The sequence below is a fragment of the Octopus sinensis genome, linkage group LG21 (assembly GCF_006345805.1).
Source record: "Octopus sinensis linkage group LG21, ASM634580v1, whole genome shotgun sequence".
Lineage (NCBI taxonomy): Eukaryota > Metazoa > Mollusca > Cephalopoda > Octopoda > Octopodidae > Octopus > Octopus sinensis.
Window position 1 is genome coordinate 6,362,932 of NC_043017.1, and position 20,000 is coordinate 6,382,931.

Below are 20,000 nucleotides of genomic sequence, written 5' to 3' on the forward strand. Positions count from 1 at the left end.
GCCATGTGAGTGGATTTGGTAGATAGAAACTGAAAGAAGCCAGACCTACATCTGTGTGTATGTGTGTGTATATTTACGTGTGTGTATATTTATATGTGTGTGTGTGTTTATATATATATATATATATATATATATCATCATTATTTAACGTCTGTTTTCAATGCTGGCATAGGTTAGACATATGTATGTATATATGCCTATATGTGTATGGACTTTGGGGACGCAAAGTCCATCCCCTCCTCACTGTGGTGGGGACGCTGGCGACGGGTAGTGTCAGAGCTATGCCGTCGGGAACTTCGGTTCCTGGTAGGGCCACCAAGGCAGATTGGTCTGACACCGAGTGATATTAGGGCCGCAACCTGGCAGACGGTTGAAAATCCTCGGAGTGTCCGCTTTGGCAGCCGGCGGCTCCTCGGTCGTTCTGTCCCTGCGTCTGTGGACAATCTGCAGCAAACAGGATGTCTCCACATGCGGGATTGTTGGAGATCGCTTGTGAAATCCACATATTCCCATGAAACTTCTTCCATGAGTAGCAGAAGCTGACTCAGCCCACCCAGGGTGAATGTCGCCACAAGTACAAGTATATGCCTATGTATGTATGTATGTATGTAAATATGTGTGTATATATATATATATATATATGTATGTGTATGTATGTATATATGTGTGTATATGTATGTATATATATATATATGTATATAATGACTTTGTATGTTGTGTCAAGTATATAAATGAATGCATATTCTTAAGCATGTGGATAAGTTTGGTACATTATATTGGCACCAAAACTCAGGATGCTCCTCTGACTTCAATGCACATCAATGAGCACACACTTTGCACAAATTTCGTGCATGTTCAGATCTTCAAGAATAATTCCGTGAACAGTTGCCACACCAACTCCAAAGAGTGTGCTTATTGTCTTTAGAGACACACAACAGTCTTTGTCCAGAAAATTGCAATGTCCTGATGTCCCTTTTTTTCTTTTATCACCTCTCATCTCCTCTCTATTATCCTTGAAATTCTTGTGCAAATGGAAAAGTTTATCCATAAGTAATCTGGAACATTTCAACATAAGGGGACAAACAAGGACAGACAAACGGATTAAGTCGATTACATCGACCCCAGTACGCAACTGGTACTTAATTTATCGACCCCGAAAGGATGAAAGGCAAAGTCAACCTCGGCGGAATTTGAACTCAGAACGTAATGGCAGACGAAATACCGCTAGGCATTTCGCCCGGCGTGCTAACGTGTCTGCCAGCTTGTAACCTTATACATAAGTGTCTGTAGTGTTTTTGCCCAAGTTTAACACAGAACTTCATTGCAAGCTTCCAGCATGTTCCAATGGCTTTATGCAGATTAGTCAACTGTGAAAAGCAGTGTTGCGTAGGCTGTGTCCAAAGTGCTGTTACAGCTATCTTCTCCAACCTGAAATATAAAAAAAAAAGTTGATAGGTACAGGTGTGACTGTATTAAGAAGCTTGCTTACCAACCACATGGTTCCAGGTTCAGTCCCGCTGCATGGCACCTTGGGCAAGTGTCTTCTACTATAGTCTCGGGCCAACCAAAGCCATGTGAGCGGATTTGGTAGAGGGAAACTGAAAGAAACCCGTTGTATATATATATGTGTGTGCGTGTGTGTGCATATGTCTGTCTGTCTGTCTTCCCACCATCACTTGACAACCAATGTTGGTGTGTTTATGTCCCTGTAACTTAGCCTTTTAGCAAATTGACTGACAGAATAAGTACGAGGCTTACAAAGAATAAGTCCTGGGGTCGATTTCTTCAACTAAAGGCGGTGCTCCAGCATGGCTGTAGTCTTATGACTGAAAGAAATAAAAAAATAAAGGTCAGCTTCTTAGATGCATAGTAATAACAGTAAAATTACAAGAATCTAGAACAGTTATAAATATAGAGTAAAATGGAGGAGGAGGAGGAAGAGGAGGAGATTGATGGTGGTGGAGGTGATGGTAGTGGTGTTGATGATGGTGATGATGACTAGGGGAGTCATCTTTGATAGCTGATCAAAGAATGGTGGTGGTGGTGGTGTGTTGCCCCCTTTGGCACCCTTCTGGAAACTCTGGGATAGATGGTGCTCTCCAGTCTTGTAAGGTAATTAATCAGAGATGAATGCCTATATATATATATATAATTATTATATATACTGCCATCATTTAGCAATTGGTATTCGTTTGTTCATGTCCCTGTAACTTAGCAGGTCGGCAAAAGGAGACTGACAGAAAAGAAAAAAAAATAACACTCGTTTCAATTTGACTAATCCCTTCAAGGCAGTGCTCTAGCATGGCCACAGTCCAATGACTGAAACAAGAATAAGATAAAAGATTTAAAAAAAAAAAGAAAGAATTAATAACTGAGAGTACCAGTAATTCACTGGGGGATCTAACACCTCAGAATCAGTTGCTCCCTTGACAAGGTAAATCTGTATCACCTGCTAGAGCAGGTGTGTGAAACTGAGAGTACTTGTACTAATACCACTCCGACAAGCTGAGTCTGTAGGGGTGGTCACTTGATTATCAATTATACCATTTCTCTTCAGCTGCCAGTGTCTCCTTTGGAAAGGCATGAATGTAACAACATCTCATTAGTGTATATCTTGAGAATTTGTTGAAAGCAACAACACTCTGTCTGGGAGACTTATGGCACCGCCATTCTCTCTCTCCCTCTCCAGAGAATTTACAATACTTCCTTCTTGTCTTTACAGACTTCTTAGCATTTCTTTTCCAGTCTCCTACTTTCTTCATTAAAATCACCGGTGCCACCATCATCCCCATCACCACCACCACCATTACTACCCCTCCTCCATCATCATCATTATCACCACCATCATCATCATTATCACCACCATCAGCACCGCTACCATCACCTCCACCCCCACCACCACCACCTTCATTATCACTCATCAATCTTCTCCTCCTCCTCCGCCCCCACCCCTCCCTACTTCATCTTACTCAACAATTATTACCTACCCCTTCCCCTCCCACTACCTCTACATCCTCCACCCAACCCACCCACCCCATCAAATTCTCTCTCACCACCCACACTCTTTCTCTCCCCCCTCTCTCTTTCTTTCTTTCTCTCTCTCTTCAATCAATTCCACAATGATTAACATTATTCACATCAAAGAGTTAATTAATTCCAATTGTAGTTGTTCTTGTAGTTACTGTTGCTGATGTTGTTACTGTAGTAGTAGTAGTAGTGGTGGTGGTGGTAGTACTGGTGGTAGTGGTGGTGGTGGTGGTGGTTATGCTTGTAGCTCTTTGTTCTTCCATTACATCAAAGTCTCCATTGCAAATTTGATGCCAGCATCATTGTTTTCTATTAACCACTAGTGTGCATGTGCGGCTGCGTGCATATATGTGTGTGCATGTGACTGCACAAGTGTGTGTGTGTGTATGAGAAAGTAAATATATGTGTGCATGAGTGAGCATCAACTTCTGTTTATATCTTCATATATATATCTATTCACACACACACACACACACACACACACACACATCTATAAATATAGAAAGAGAGAAATAGACAGACACAAATAAAAATGTGTGTGTGTGTATATATATATATATATATATATATGTGTGTGTGTGGAGGCACAATGGCCCAGTGGTTAGGGCAGCGGTCTCGCGGTCGGAGGATCGCGGTTTCGATTCCCAGACTGTTGGCCTGCTCGCTTAGCCAGCTGGGTGGCATCATTCAAAGGCTAAAACAATGCGAACGCATTGTGACCAGCGATGTGTAACAACATCTGATGGTCTGGTCAGTCACCTGATCACATAATATATATATAGAGAGAGACTGAGAGACAGAAGCATGTACATGTATGTATGATGTGGGCACATGTATATGTGTGTGTGAGTAAATATAGAAATGTATTTGTATGTATACATGTATGCGTGTGTGTGAGTGTATGTATGCATGTATAATGTGTATCTCTTTTACTCGTTTCAGTCTATTGACTGCGGCCATGCTGGAGCACCGCCTTTAGTTGAGCAAATTGACCCTGGGACTTATTCTTTGTAAGCCCAGTACTTATTCTATCGGTCTCTTTTGCCGAACCGCTAAGTGACGGGGACGTAAACACACCAGCATCGGTTGTCAAGCAATGCTAGGGAGACAAACACAGATACACACACACACATACATATATATATATATATATGACAGGCTTCTTTCAGTTTCCGTCTACCAAATCCACTCACAAGGCATTGGTCGGCCCGGGGCTATAGAAGAAGACACTTGCCCAAGATGCCACGCAGTGGGACTGAACCCGGAACCATGTGGTTGGTTAGCAAACTACTTACCACACAGCCACTCCTGTGCCTATATATATATATATATATATATATATATATATATATATATATATAATGTATGTATGCATGCATGTATAATGTGTATATACATATATAATATGTATGTATGCATATATAATGTGTATATGTATAATGCATATTTGTATGTATGCATGTATAATCATCATCACCATTATTGTTTTCCATGCTGGCATGGGTTGGACGGTTTGACAGAGGACTGGCAATGACAGGAAGCGGCACCAGGCTCCAATCTGATCTAGCAAGGTTTCTACAGCTGGATGCCCTTCCTAACGCCAACCACTTCAAGAGTGTAGAGGATGCTTTTTATGTGCCACCAGCATGGTGCCAATCAGGCGGCACTGCCATCGACTACATTCGAATGGTGCTTTTTATGTGTGTAATGTATGTATGTATATATATGTATATATATACATACACACTAATACTGATGAGCTCAACACCACATTGGTGCTTTTTATGTGTATAATGTATGTATGTATATATATGTATATATACATACACACTAATACTGATGTGCTGAACACCACATTGGTGGATGTTCTTTATTTGTGAGTTAAGACGGCTACCATTGGTTTCATGCAGCAAGTAGTCATTCTACAATTATCATGCCTGTCACATGAAAACGTTGGTACAAAATACCTAGTAGCAACCCTCCTGGCTCTTTAATGTTCCGAGTTCAAATCCAGCTGGGGTCCACTTTGCCTTTTTATTAATTCAGGGTTAATAAAATAAAGTACCAGTCATGTACTGGGTTCAAAGTAATTATGTAACTGACTTGTCCTCTCCTCTGATAATTGGTGGCCATGGACCCTACAATGGACTGGTGTCTCGTTTAGAGAGAAAAGGTGATTTCAGTCAGTCATACCCCATGGCAATCAGTAAATGGCATTATGAGTCCTAGAGGTCAAGAGAAGTATAAAAAATATAAGAATTGCATATGTGTGGTAAGAAGCTTGCTTCCCAACCACATGGTTCTGGGTTCAGTCTCACTGTGTGATACCTTGAGCAAGTGTCTTCTACTATAGCCTTAGACCAACCAAAGCCTTGTGAATGGATTTGGTAGACAGAAACTGAAAGAAGCCTGTCATGCATATACATATATATACATGTATATAAAAATACCATTTGTATTGTTTTTATTATTGTATGTCATGTATATATACCCACTTGTATTGGAGACATTTTTTTTTCTAACTATATTGGGTATTAAACTGTGAAAAGTGGATGTTTTACATCCCTATAAGAAGAGCTTGCTTCCTTGTAGTGGAAAATTCCTGGCCTCCATGCCAGTGGCACGTAAAAAGCACCATCCGATTGTGGCCGTTTGCCAGCGTCGTCTGGCACATAAAAAGCACCCACTACACTCATGGTCCAGCCGTGGAAACATTGCCAGATCAGACTGGGCCTGTTGCAGCCTTCTGGCTTCCCAGACCCCAGTTGGACCGTCCAACCCATGCCAGCATGGAAAGCAGACGCTAAACGATGATGATGATGATCATCATCATCATTATTATGGCACTCCGACGGTTATGACAACGAGGGTTCCAGTTGATTCGATTAATGGAACAGCCTGCTCGTGAAATTAACATGCAAGTAGCTGAGCACTCCACAGACACATGTGTCCTTAATGTAGTCCTCAGGGAGATTCAGTGTGACACAGAATGTGACAAGACTGGTCCTTTGAAATACAGGCACAACAGAAACAAGAAAGAGTGAGAGAAAGTTGTGGTGAAAGAGTACAGCAGGGTTCGCCCCCCCCCCCAAGCCTCGTGGAGCTTTAGGTGTTTGCGCTCAATAAATACTCACAAGGAATGCTACTCTCTGAGACCCCTTTCGGAGCCCCTCTATCCATAAAATACAAATGCGTATATGTGTGTGCATATATATATACACACACACACACACATTCAGTTGAGAAAGTATTTGCACATACACAGAGATATTTCGAGTATTCAAGTAACACATACAGTGAAGCCTTTTCTTCCTGTACAAAAGAGTGACCAGCCCGTGTAGTCTACACACCATGAGCTGTAGCTTTGGTTACCACCTTTTCAAGCATAAAATAGCCTCACCATATGTATGTCATCCCCAACAAAAGCATGGCCAGCCTGTGTGGTCCACACCCTCTGCACATTCCAAGAAATGCCACTGATCCATGCTCTTATACTACAGAGCACTAATTACAACCGAAAAAAGAAAAAAAGTATGGTCTTTGAACACGGAATTATATAACACAGCTTATTCAACTAAGAAACATCGAAATACCATCAAATAAAGAATTCCGCGAAACGGTTATTGGAAAAGGTAGAAGATGCCCTAAAGCATATGAAATGGAAGGCTTTTTACACGATTCAGACATCAATGACTCACTCACCTATTTATAACTTGTGTATAAAAGCATGCAACTACCAGTCATGAATTAAAGACTTCATACAATTTGTATGTGACCTCTTAGATATGAACATTGCTGAAAGTCTAACAACACCTTCTAGCAGAAACTAAACTTTGATACAGAAGAACATTAAAAAATCCAATAAAACCTTCATATTCGCAGATAAAACGAAAAATCTATAAGAATTAGGTAGACACGTACAATCGACTCGATATCCAACAACATTACCGAAAACCATGGAACAGTTCACTTACATACTTAGAATAACATAAATAATGAAGCAAGCACTATAGACTGAAAATAGACAATAGATCAGAAATGTTTAGTTGAACGTAAAGTATATATATCACCTTCAAAGATCATTAAGAGAATTTCACCTCTAATCTGAAATGCAGATTAATCAATCCTACCAAGACCGAGATTGGATTACTTAGTAAATACATTTTAAATAACATTAATGATAGAATGATGAAAGCCACCAACTGATGTCACTGGAACAATAAGAAAACTATAATCAGCTGGTTTTAAAACGAGCGAAGGAAAAGAAGGAAATCACTCAAGTAATTATTGTTGAATTTTATCCTCCATCTTGAAAGTGTTATGTATCAGAGCTCCAGGCTCTGCCAAGACATACATCACTGTTATTAACGAAGACAGAATTCATTACGTATGCCAGAACAAAATAAAAATAAAAAGAAGCTTACTTTTTGACAAAGCCCATCTGTTGATCTGATGTCAATATAAGATTGTTCAAAAGAAATATGTGATCTTTACATAGTGGGTGCACTTAACAGTAAACTCACAGCTATAGTTGTAGGCCTGCACAGAGATAACGGGTTGGCTTTATTGCAGAAGAGCAATTGTAATGAGTTGGGAAAAATTCAAACTAAACTTAACAGACGAGAAGAACAGGCATGGCAGCATGGTTAAGAAGCCTGCTTTGAAACCACGTGGTTTTCGGTTCAGCCACACAATACTGCCCCTCATTTAAGTGTCTTCAATTATATGTTTCTTTACTACCCACAAGGGGCTAAACACAGAGGGGACAAACAAGGACAGACACACAGATTAAGTCGATTACATCAACCCCAGTGCGTAACTGGTACTTATTTAATCAACCCCGAAAGGATGAAAGGCAAAGTCGACCTCGGCGGAATTTGAACTCAGAACGTAGCGGCAGACGAAATACCGCTAAGCATTTCGCCCGGCGAGCTAACGTTTCTGCCAGCTCACCGCCCTCAACTATAGTGTCTTCAACTATAGCTTCAGATTGACCAAAGCCTTGTGAATGGATTTGGTGGTCAGAAACTGTGACTAAGGCGGTGAGCTGGCAGAAACGATAGCACGCTGGGCGAAATGCTTATCAGTATTTCGTCTGCCATTACGTTCTGGGTTCAAATTCTGCCGAGGTCGATAAATTAAGTACTAGTTACACACTGGGGTCGATGTAATCGACTTAATCCCTTTGTCTGTCCTTGTTTGTCCTCTCTATGTTTAGCCCCTTGTGGGCAATAAAGAAAGAAGAAACTGTGAGGAAGCTTGTTGTAGTTATTTGTTTGCCTGCCTGTATATATGTGTGTGTCTTTGTGTTTGCTCCCACCAACCCACCACCACCGCTTGACAACCCATGTTGGTTTGTTTACAACCCCCATCATTCATAAGTTTGGCAAAAATGACATTCAAAAATATACATTAGGGTTGATCTTTTTTTTTTTTGACTAAAACTTTTGAAGGTGGTGCTCCAGCTTGGCCACTGTCCAATGACTGAAACAAGTAAAAACTAAAATATCAAAGACAATACTGGCAGGTACTGAAGTTGACCCCAGTATATGACTGTTACTATCTTTTATCAACTCCAGAAAAACAAAATAGAAATTTGAATCTAAAATGTAAACAGATACATTGAAGTAACAGCAAATATTTCTTCCAGCACTCGGCCATTTCAGACATCTTTCTGCTCCCACTCAATATATTCCATAAAATAATGGAAAAAAAAATCCTATTTTTTTACAGCCAAGAAAGTAAATTTCGAATGTAGTATATATTTCTTTACTGCCCACAAGGGGCTAAACACAGAGGAGACAAACAAGGACAGACAGACGGATTAAGTCGATTACATCGATCCCAGTGCGTAACTGGTACTTATTTAATCAACCCCGAAAGGATGAAAGGCAAAGTCGACCTCGGCGGAATTTGAACTCAGAACATAATGGCAGACGAAATACCACTAAGCATTTCGCCTGGCGCACTAACTTTTCTGCCAGCTCGCCGCCATAGCTTTGAAAACAGCAGAAAAATTAAGTATTTACCCTTAAAAGACGGACATAAGTTCCCAGTAGATGGCTATGGGAGCCACCTGCTGGCCACTTATTCCCATCATATAAGGATAAAATATCCAGTTTTGCTGCTGATTTCATAGCCATACTGCATTCAAAATTTATGTTCCTGTCTGTAAAATACCAAACACATTCCAATCATATTCATATTTACTTTAATGTTTATCCATTTTTGTTTTTTATATTGTAGAATTATCCACAGATGGAACTTGGAATATTCAAACTTGGTGCCATATTTATAGTTGGTAAGTACAGTATAAATACATTATTTACATTTGGCAGATATTTGTCCTCATTTTGTTTGTTGTTAACACAATGTTTCGGCTGATATACCCTCCAGCTTTCATCAGGTATCTTGGGGAAATTTTGAACCTGGGTTCTCATTCATAAGATATTTTTTGATGTTATCACTATTATTATTCTTCAGGTCACAGCCTGGAATCGAACTCGGAATCTTGGGGTTAGTAGCCTGTGCTCTTAACCACTATGCCATATTCTATGAGGTGTCATGCTGGCTTATGTGGTGGTGCATCTGGTGTGCCTGCCCCTGGTCGAACTCGGTCTTTCTTTGAGTGTGACTGCTGCAGCCATTCTTTTTTGACGGCTGTAAGTCGATTGCAGCACCTATGCCATAAACATCCTGTTGTCACCAATGAGCGCAGGATTGCTGCTCATAAGGAGCAGCTGGCTAGAAAGCATGTGGATCGAGCAGCCCATGGGCATATGGCATAGAGGTTAAGAGCACCGGCTACTAACCCCAAGATTCCGAGTTCGATTCCAGGCAGTGACCTGAATAATAATAATAATAATAATAATAATGATAATAACAACAACAACAACATCGAAGAATACCTTAGGAATGAGAACCCATGTTCGAAATTTCCCCAAGACACCTGATGAAGGCTGGGGGTATATCAGCTGAAACATTGAGTTAACAACAAACAAGATGAGGACAAATATCCGTCAAATGTAAATAATGTACATAATTCCTCATCTCTTAAACATAGAACGGTAGAGTATAATCTAGTATACTGGTTTGCAAAGGCACATGGCCTAGTTGTTAGAGTGTCACACTCATAACTGCAAGATCATGGTTTCAGTTCCTGGACAAGGTAGCACCTTGTTAGATGAAGTGTTTTGTCAAGAATACATTGTTCTGCAAAGTAGGATTGAACATGAAGCCACAAGGTTTGCAAAGCAAACTTCTTAATCTCACAGCCATTTATGTCGAGATATTTTCCCTCCCTACCTTAATTACAAACCCAATCACTATATTCGCTCAGCAAATTACTTTTGAAATATAAAGAACTATCATTGTCATTTAACATCCGCCCTCCATGCTGGCATGGGTGGAATGGTTCGACAGGAGCTGGCCAGGCAGAAGCCGGCACCAGGCTTCTGTGACTGTTTTGGCAGAATTTTTACGGCTGGATGCCCTTCAACGAAATTGACTAGCCCCTCCACCAAAATTTCAGGCCTTTTGTTGCTTAAATTTAAAATCATCATTATTATTATTATTATTGAATTGCTTATTCTGTTTCTTCTCCCTTTCTGTATCATTGCAGCAAGCGCTGACGTCGGCTTTGCTATCTGGGACCGGTATTCAGTGGACGATGCCCTTCCGCCAGTTGCGTACACAGCTCATTTAATGGGAGCTTTGGCCGGAATCACAATCGGTCTAGTTGTCCTGAAGAACTTTGAACAGAAACTCCATGAACAATATATTTGGTGGCTTGCTCTTGGAATTTACATTGCGTGTACGGTCTTTGCCATATTTTGGAATGTTTTCTACTACTAGACTTTATATACTGCTATTACATTCTTCTCAGAACTTTCTCGAAGAACACAGACTCTGCAATATAAAGATTTTCCGACCCCTGCCCAAAAGACTCGTGTGATGTCTCCAAAATATGACACACGACCCCCACCCACACATACATTCGACATTCCAAAATTTCAATACAAAAATTTAAAAAAAACAAAATTTTCATTTAGACATGAACATCTTTAAAAGTAAGTATGTGTAAAAATGTATGTGTATATGTGTGTGTGTGTAAATATCAATATATGTATTTATATATACGAATATATATGTAAATGTGTATATAAATGTGTGTGTATATACACACACATAAATATATATATATGAATGTATGCATTTATATATATATGTATATACATGTAAATACATTTATATGAGTGTTTGTATGCATGTATATACATACATGTGTGTGTGTGTATATATATTATATGTGGGCATATAAACTTGTTTGTGTGTATGTATATCTATATATAAATGTATAGATGGGCTGGACACGTCGCCCGGCTCACCGATAATCGGTGGACGCACGCAGTTGTCGAGTGGTACCCGCATGAGCGGAAAAGACCACCCGGAAGACCTCCACGACGGTGGAGTGACGATTTCAAGAGGACGATTGGGATCACGTGGATGAGAAAGGCGCGATCCAGAGAGGAGTGGACAGCGTGCTGTGACCAGCGGTGTCAAATGGACGCCTGACGGACTGGTCGGTCAAAGTGATCAAAGTGATATTTATATATATATACATACACATGCATACATATAAATATATACATATACATACATATAAATATATACATACATATATTTATATATGTATATTTGTATGTATGAGTTGTAACTCCCAGCAACATCTTTTCCTCCATCACTCATCTGCTATCAGTCATACTCCAACCCCATCTTCCAAGGGTCTACTGTCTCCTCCCCTCTATCACTCCGACCATCCCCCAGTGTCGTCAGTCACGGGTTGACACTAACAACCGATGAGGAGTGTATAATAAGGTTTACTGAGTGGGATGTCAAGAGTAAAAAAAAAACAAATAAAAAAAAAACGAAATCAGAAGAGGAAGAAGAAGAAGAAAAGGAACTTAGAAGGAATTATGAAAGAATTAAAAAAATGAGAATACATATACATGTGTGTATGTGTGTGTATGTATGTATGTAAGTATATGCATTATTGTATTTAATTTTATATGTTTATATATACTGGTCTATATGTGTGTGGGCATGTCTGTGAGAGTGTGTGTGTATATATATATATATATATATGAAATGCTAGTGCAAAATAAAATAGTGTTATTTGAGTACACTTTCAACATACATATGTATATATATTTCGGTTTATATATGTACCATGTTTATATGAATATTCACATAGTAAAATAAATATATAAAAACACAAATGTGTATAAATATATGTGTGTGTGTGTATTGAAATGTATATATTGGGATTTATGTTAGTGTAAGCTATATACTCATACAATTATATAACAGTAAACATACATACATACATACACATATACACAAACACACATAGATATACATATATGTGTATGTACACAGGAACACACACACACACGTGTGTGTGTGTATATACACGCATACAAATACACATATGAATATACCTTCGTTTTGTATTCCACTTGAGACCATAATCAATATATATATAATTAACCAATTAAACATTTACCAAAATGCCGTTCTCAACTTTGACATGGAACATTCTCCTTCATTACCAATTTGGCATTTGTTATTATTCTTTGCTTCCTCAGTGCCATAATCATCATCATCATCATCATCGAGAGTTGATGTTGTTATCAGAAACACTAAACTAATTTTGTATTACAATTTTAGCATCATCTATTTTTTTTTTTAAAATTATTATTATTATTATTATTATCATCATCATTAATACTAAGGCCGTGAGCTGGCAGAATCGTTAGCACGCCGGGCAAAATGCTTAGCAGTAATTTGTCTGTCTTTACGTTCAGAGTTCAAATTCTGCCAAGGTCGACATTGCTTTTTATCCTTTTAGGGTCGATAAAATACCAGTTGCGTACTGGGGTTGATGTAATCGACTAGTCCTCTACTACAAAATTCAGGCCTTGTGCATATAGTAAAAAGGATAATTATCATTATTATTATTATCATTATTATAAGGTGGCAAGCAGGCAGAATCGTTAGCATGCTGGGCAAAATGCTTAGCGACATTTCATCTGTCTGTACATTTGGAGTTGAAATGCTGTCAAGGTCAACTTTGCCCTTCATCCTTTTGGGATCAATAAAATACCAGTTGTACACTGGGGTTGATATAATCAACTTATCCCCTTCCCTTGAAATTGCTGGCCTTGTGCCAAAATTTGAAATTATTATTATTATTATTTATCCATGCCGCCTTCCATCATTCTAATTCACCCACGTAATGCCCTCCTTCTAGTGATTGCCCTTGTGGCAAGTAAAACAAATAAGTATTAAGAATGATGAGTGGTGGCAGACAGGAATGGTAGAGTTCAAATATCGTCACGGTCAACCTAGCCTTTCATCCTTTCAGGGTTGATAAAATAAGTACCAGTAAAACACTGGGGTCAATGTAATTGACTAATCCCCCTCTCCAAAAATTATAATTATAATGAACAAGAGGCGCAGGAGTGGCTGTGTGGTAAGAAGCTTGCTTCCCAATCACATGGTTTCGGATTCGGTTCCACTGCGTGGCACCTTGGGCTAGTGTCTCCTACTATAGTCTCAGGCTGACCAAAGCCTTGTGAGTGGATAGACGGAAACTGAAAGAAGCCCATCATGTGTGTATGTTTGTGTGTCTGCATTTGTCTCCCACCACCATCACATGACAACCGATGCTGGTGTGTTTATGTCCCCGTAACTTAGCGGTTTGGCAGAAAGGGACCGATAGAATAAGTACCAGGCTTACAAAGAATATGTCCTGGGGTTGATTTCTTCAACTAAAAGTGGTACTCCAGCATGGCCAAAGTCAAATGACTGAAAACAAATAATAAAAAGATAAAAAACAATAATGGATTGCCAGAACCGTTCGTCTTGCAGTATTTGTTCTGGGTCTTTAGAATCTGAGTTTGAATCTACTTAAGGACATTTTGCTTTTAAGAAAATATTATTTTTGAAGACAGTGAATTGGCAGGGTCGGTTGAGCACCAAACAAAACGCACAGTGATAGTCTAGTCTTTATATTTTTAAGTTCAGTACAAAATCTTTCAAGGTCAATTTTACTTTTAATTTTACTAAGGTTGTCCCACAATAGTGAGCTAGGGGGTCAATATACTTGACTATAGCAGTTGTCTAAAAACAAGTGACCATGGGCACATGTTTAATAATAATAATAATAATAATGTTTTTTTTATTTACGCACATGGCCAGCAATTATGAGAAGAAAGAGTTAATTAATTTCATTGGCCACCGTACTTGACTGGTATTTTATTTTATTCAAACCTGAAAAAATGAAAATTAAAACTGACCTTGGTAGGAATTGAACTTAAGGGAATCTAGTGAGCTGAAAGTAATTTTTCCAATGCTTTAATGATTCAGCCAAATTCACCACTTTCATATAAATTCTACTTTTGACACAAGGCCTGAAATTTTGGGGGGATAAGGTTAAGGTTAATCAATTACATCAACCCCAGTACCCAACTGCTACTTATTTTATTGACTGACCCCCCACCTCACCATCACCATCCAAAAAAGGTGAGCGGCAAAGTTGTTCTTGGCAGCATTGAAATTCAGAGCATAAAGATCCAGAAAAAATGCTGCTAAACATTTTGTACGGCACCGTAATAATTCGCTCAGCTTACCAACTTCCACTGACCTTAGAATAATAATAATAATAATAATAATGATTTCATTTATTTGCCACAAGGGCAAAGGATGAGAGGGACAATACAGAGACAGACATGAAATGTGGGGGGTTTATATATAATAATGAAATGCTAAAAGAAAAAAAAAAAAGTAGACATGGTATAAAAAGAAGGGACATATGCATGGTGTACAAAGGCTTAAAAAAAAGAGGGGGATGATAGAGATGTGGCCCTCCTGATGCAGGAAGGCCCCTAGGGATAATCGTGGAACCCCACTGTCCAAGATTTCCCTGAAACCCTAGGAGCAAGTGCCCTCTCCAATTCCTTCTCTATTGCTGGAAATAGACCTAAAACTTTAACCATTATTATTATTATTATTGACTTCTTCAAATTTCACTTGAAAAGGAAACTGAGAGTGGAGAGGCAAGTGCTGTCCTCGAGTGAGTTTATTGAAAGTTGGGTGAAAGTTGTGAAAGTTGCAAGAGTGGATGGTACCTTTCTGAGTGTAAACCTGTAAGTCAGAGAGAAGGAATTGGCGGGGACACTTGCTCTTGGGGTTTCAGGAAAATCTCGGATAGTGGGGTTTCTCGATTATCCCTAGAGGCCTTCCTGTATCAGGAGAGCCACATCTTTATCATCCTTCCTGCCATGTTTTTTTTTTTTTACTAACTTTTGTATGCTAAGCATATATGACCCTTCTTTTTCCGTGTATAGTTCCTTAGTTTTTTTTATCATTTCAATATATGCAAACCCCAACACTTTATGTCTGTCTTTGTATTGTCCCCTTCATCCTTTGCCCTTGAGGCAAATAAATGACGTTATTATTATTATTACTTCTACCTTAGCGAAGGCATTGTTTTCAGTCATGTTTGTTTGTTTGTTAGTTTGTCCGTGGACAAGATATCTCAAGAACCACTGGATGGATTCGGATGAAACTTTCAGGGATGTTTGGTCTCGTGACTGGCATGAACTCATTAGATTTTGGGATCAATCCAGCTTCGGACTAGTATTCTGGATTATTTTTCCTGCTCTTTTACTTATTTTTCAGAGTGGTCAGGTTCATTTTTAGCATTCTCATTTGTGAGAGCAGTTGAGTTTATTTCAGATAATCTCATTTTAAAAATCCTCTCTGGCCAATCATTGAGAGGATGTTGATGATACCCTGGTGGAGCTTTGCACTCTATCAGTGTTCTTGTTATTATTATTAAAGGTATTAAGGTAGCGAGCTTGCCAAAACTTTACAGCCCTAAACTAAATGAACAAAAGCATTTCTTCCAGGTTTATGTTCTGAGTTCAAATTCCATTGAGGTCATCTTTGCTTTGCATTCTTCCAGGGTCAGTAAGATAATTAGCAGTGGATCGGAATAGGGGGTTTATAATCAAATTTCAGGCCTTGTGCTCATAGTAGAAAGGATTATTATAATAATTTTGATAAACCTGTAATATCTTTACCGTTATTGTCATTTCCATCATATAGATATCATCTGTCTTTTCATCGTTGCTATATATATATACATATATATACACACACACATATATATATATGTACACATACATATATATACACATATGCACACATATATACACACACACACATACATACACACACACACACATACATACATATATACACATACACACACATACATACATATATACACATACACACACATACATACATATATACACATACACACACATACATACATATATACACATACACACACATACATATATATACATACACATACACACACATACATATATATACATACACATACATGTATATACATACATATACATACATGTATATACACACATACATATATGTACACCCCCACATATATATACACATATATATGCACACTCACATATATGCATAAACACACACATACATACATAAACATGTATATATACACACGCACACAAACACACATACATACATATATATATATACACACGCATGAACATATTCACTGACATACATAAATACGCACACATATACATTCACACACACACACACAAACACACGCATACATGTTTGTGTGTATAAACTCATTATGGATCTATGTTTAATTTTGTTATACAAGTATTTCTTTCAGTGTACTGCTGTAAACAACATTACCAACAGCATTTCGGGCCCCTAACCCGGCTGCTCCCCACCCCCATTTTTTCACCCCCTCCAAAATAATGTGACAATATTATGATGTGATTATATTATGACAATACATGATTACATATATATATGTGTGTGTGTGTGTGTGTGTGTGTGTGTGTGTGTGTGTGTGTGTGGATATGTTTGTATATGCATATATGTATGTGACTGTACCATATTTATAGATGCGTATGTATGTTTTTTCTTACATGTGTAAACATTTTCTATGTGACTATACACGTCATTATATATATATGTGTGTGTGTGTGTGTGTGTGTGTGTGTGTGTGTGTGAGAGAGAGAGAGAAAACAGGGAGAGAGAGAGAGATTGTGAATGTGTATGCATTATTAGTATATATTTTGATTTAAATATAGCTGTGTGTATATACTCTCCAATCTACATCTCATATATATATAAATGCATATGTGTATATATATATATATATAAAAGCATATGTAGATATATATATAAATACATATGTAGATATATACATATATTCATAAATACATATATATATATATATGCATGCTTATATTACACACACACACCAAAAATTAACTACGTGTATCTGTGAGTGTAGTTTTTTGTGTACACGTGTATGTATATATATATATATATATATATATATATATATATGATATGTGTGTGTGTATGCTTGTGCGTATATATCTGTGTATATGTATAAGCGAGTATGGGCAATATATTTCATTCTCATGAATATATAATAAATTTCTTCCAAACATCTTAACAATGTTGATTTATTTCATTCATTTTTAGCAAAAACAAAAAAAAAACACAAACTTTTGTTCTTGGTTGTATTATTATTATTATTATCATCTTGTGATTGTTGTCATGCGTCTATTACAGCATTAGGCTATATAAACCTCCATGTTCCTCAGGTAAGTTTAAGCAACATACCAAAATTCAAAACCATTTTTATTATAGTTCTATATTTAAGAGATGAGGAATTATGTACATTATTTACATTTGACGGATATTTGTCTTCATCTTGTTTGTTGTTAACATGTTTCAGCTGGTATACCCTCCCGCCTTCATCAGGTGTCTTGGGGAAATTTCGAACCTGTGTTCACCTTCCTAAGGTATTTTTTGATATTATTATTATTGTTGTTGTTATTATTCCTCAGATCACTGCCTAGAATTGAACTCGGAATCTTGGGGTTAGTAGCCCACACTCTTGCCATATGCCCCAAGATTCCGAGTTCAATTCCAGGCAGTAACCTGAATAACAATAGCATCGAAAAATACCTTAAGAATGAGGACCCAGGTTTGAAATTTCCCCAAGACACCTGATGAAGGCTGGAGAGTCAAACAAGATGAGAACAAATATCCATCAAATGTAAATAATGTCCAATTTTATTATTACTATTAAAGTGGTAAGCTGGCAGAGCCATTAGCACGCCGGGCAAAATGCTGAGCTCAACATTCTGAGTTCAAATACTGCCAAAGTCGACTTTGCTATTCATTCTTTTTGGGTCAGTAAAATAACTGCCAAGGTAAAAATAAAAAGTACCAGTTATATATTGGGGTCATGTAAATAACTGTTCCTTCTCCCAAATTTCTGGTTTTGTAATATAGGTATTGCCATGGGGCCACTAAGACTGATCCCAATTGTAGCCAAGGAAACTACCCCAAGATCCTCTTGTTTATTTTGTTGCTGTTCTATTCTTGTTTAATAAGTTTCTTTCTTTCTCTTTCCCTCCCCCACTCTATTTCTGTGTTTTTCTTTCATTGTCTCTACTTCTCTCCCCCTCTTTCTGTCTTTGTCTTTCTCTCTCTCTCTCTCCCTATGTTTGCATCTCTCTCTCTATTTGTTTTTCTTTCACTGTCTCTCTCTATTTCTCTCCCCCTATCTCTGTCTTTCTCTATGTCTTTGAATGTCTTCCTCTCTCCCCATTTGTCTTTCTCTCATTGTCTCTTTCTGTGTCTGTTAGTATCCCTCTATTTCTTCCTACCTCTCTTGGTCTTTCATCACCTCTCTCTCTCTCTCTCTCCTTCACTGTCTCTGTTTCACTCTTCTCTCTGTTTATCTTTCCCTCTCTTTTTTTCTTTCATTATTTCTTTCAATGTCTCTATGTCTCTGTTAGACTCTCTCTCGCTGTCCCTCCCTCTTGTTCTTTCTATCGCTCTTTCCCGTTTGCTTCTCTCTCTCTCTCATATATATATATATATATAAAATTCTGTTAGTCACTCTCTCTCCCACCCTTTAAATCCCTCCCCTCTCCCCATCCCATCAAATGCTGGAGTTTTATCAATGACGATCATGAGTTCAAATTCAGCTTCACCCATCATGTCACAACTAACCTACTCTTTGATTAAATAATTGTATGAAAAACTGAATAATTAAATAAATGATATAAAATCTAGTAATTTTGGTCGCAGTGGAAGGGGTGAATAGGTGCAGAAGTTTCTTGGCTAATTTGATTTGAAAATTAAAAAAAAAAATCAGCATTTCAATTTCTTTTTCATTTTAAATTCTAATTTGGAATTTCTTATAAAATAATGAAAAAATATAAGAATTTTTTTTTTGTTTGAGAAGAAATATTGAAAATTTGGATGATGGAATGAGAGAGAGAGAGAGAATGAAGATGTGCAAAAGAAAAGAAAGAATTAGAAAAATTAAGAGAAGGAAGAATTAAAAGGAAAGAATTTGAAGAATTGGAAGGAAAGAAGAAAGAGACAAAAGAATTAAAAGAAAGAATTAGAATAATTCGAAGGAAGGAAGAAATACAAACAAAAAAACTGAAGAATTGAAAGAAAGAAGGAAAGAAGGACAAGAGAATTAAAAAGAAAATGATTAAAGATGAAGGAATTAGAAAATTAAGAAAGAAAAAGGTAAGAAATGAATGAAAATAATGAGAGAAAGAATTAGAAGAAAGAAAAAAAATTGAAGAAAAAACTAAAAGGGATTATAAATGAAAGAAAAATATAAGGAAGAAATGAAGGAAACTATAATTGAAGATAAATGAAGAAAGAATGAAAGAGGGAAAGAACAAATGAATTGGAAGAAAGAATTAAAAGACTTGGAAAGAAAAGAAGGGAAATAATAGAAAGAGAAAAGAAAGATACAAAAATTTGAAGAAAGATTTATTAATGAATGAAAG

The 20,000-nt window shown here is 37.6% G+C and overlaps 1 protein-coding gene and 1 long non-coding RNA gene across 2 annotated transcripts in view; both read left to right on the plus strand.

Moving 5' to 3' along the window:
• LOC115222753 (rhomboid-related protein 3-like) overlaps positions 1-11,045 on the plus strand; it is a 425,612-nt gene extending 414,567 nt beyond the window's left edge. Inside the window, exons 11-12 of the mRNA XM_036511760.1 lie at positions 9,274-9,328; positions 10,649-11,045. Coding sequence (XP_036367653.1) covers positions 9,274-9,328; positions 10,649-10,881 — 288 coding nt within the window. The 3' untranslated portion in view covers positions 10,882-11,045. The remainder of the gene's footprint in view (positions 1-9,273; positions 9,329-10,648) is intronic.
• Positions 11,046-16,657: 5,612 nt separating this feature from the next.
• LOC118767450 overlaps positions 16,658-20,000 on the plus strand; it is a 12,477-nt gene continuing 9,134 nt past the window's right edge. The window contains exon 1 of the long non-coding RNA XR_005003374.1: positions 16,658-17,146. This is a non-coding gene — a long non-coding RNA (uncharacterized LOC118767450). The remainder of the gene's footprint in view (positions 17,147-20,000) is intronic.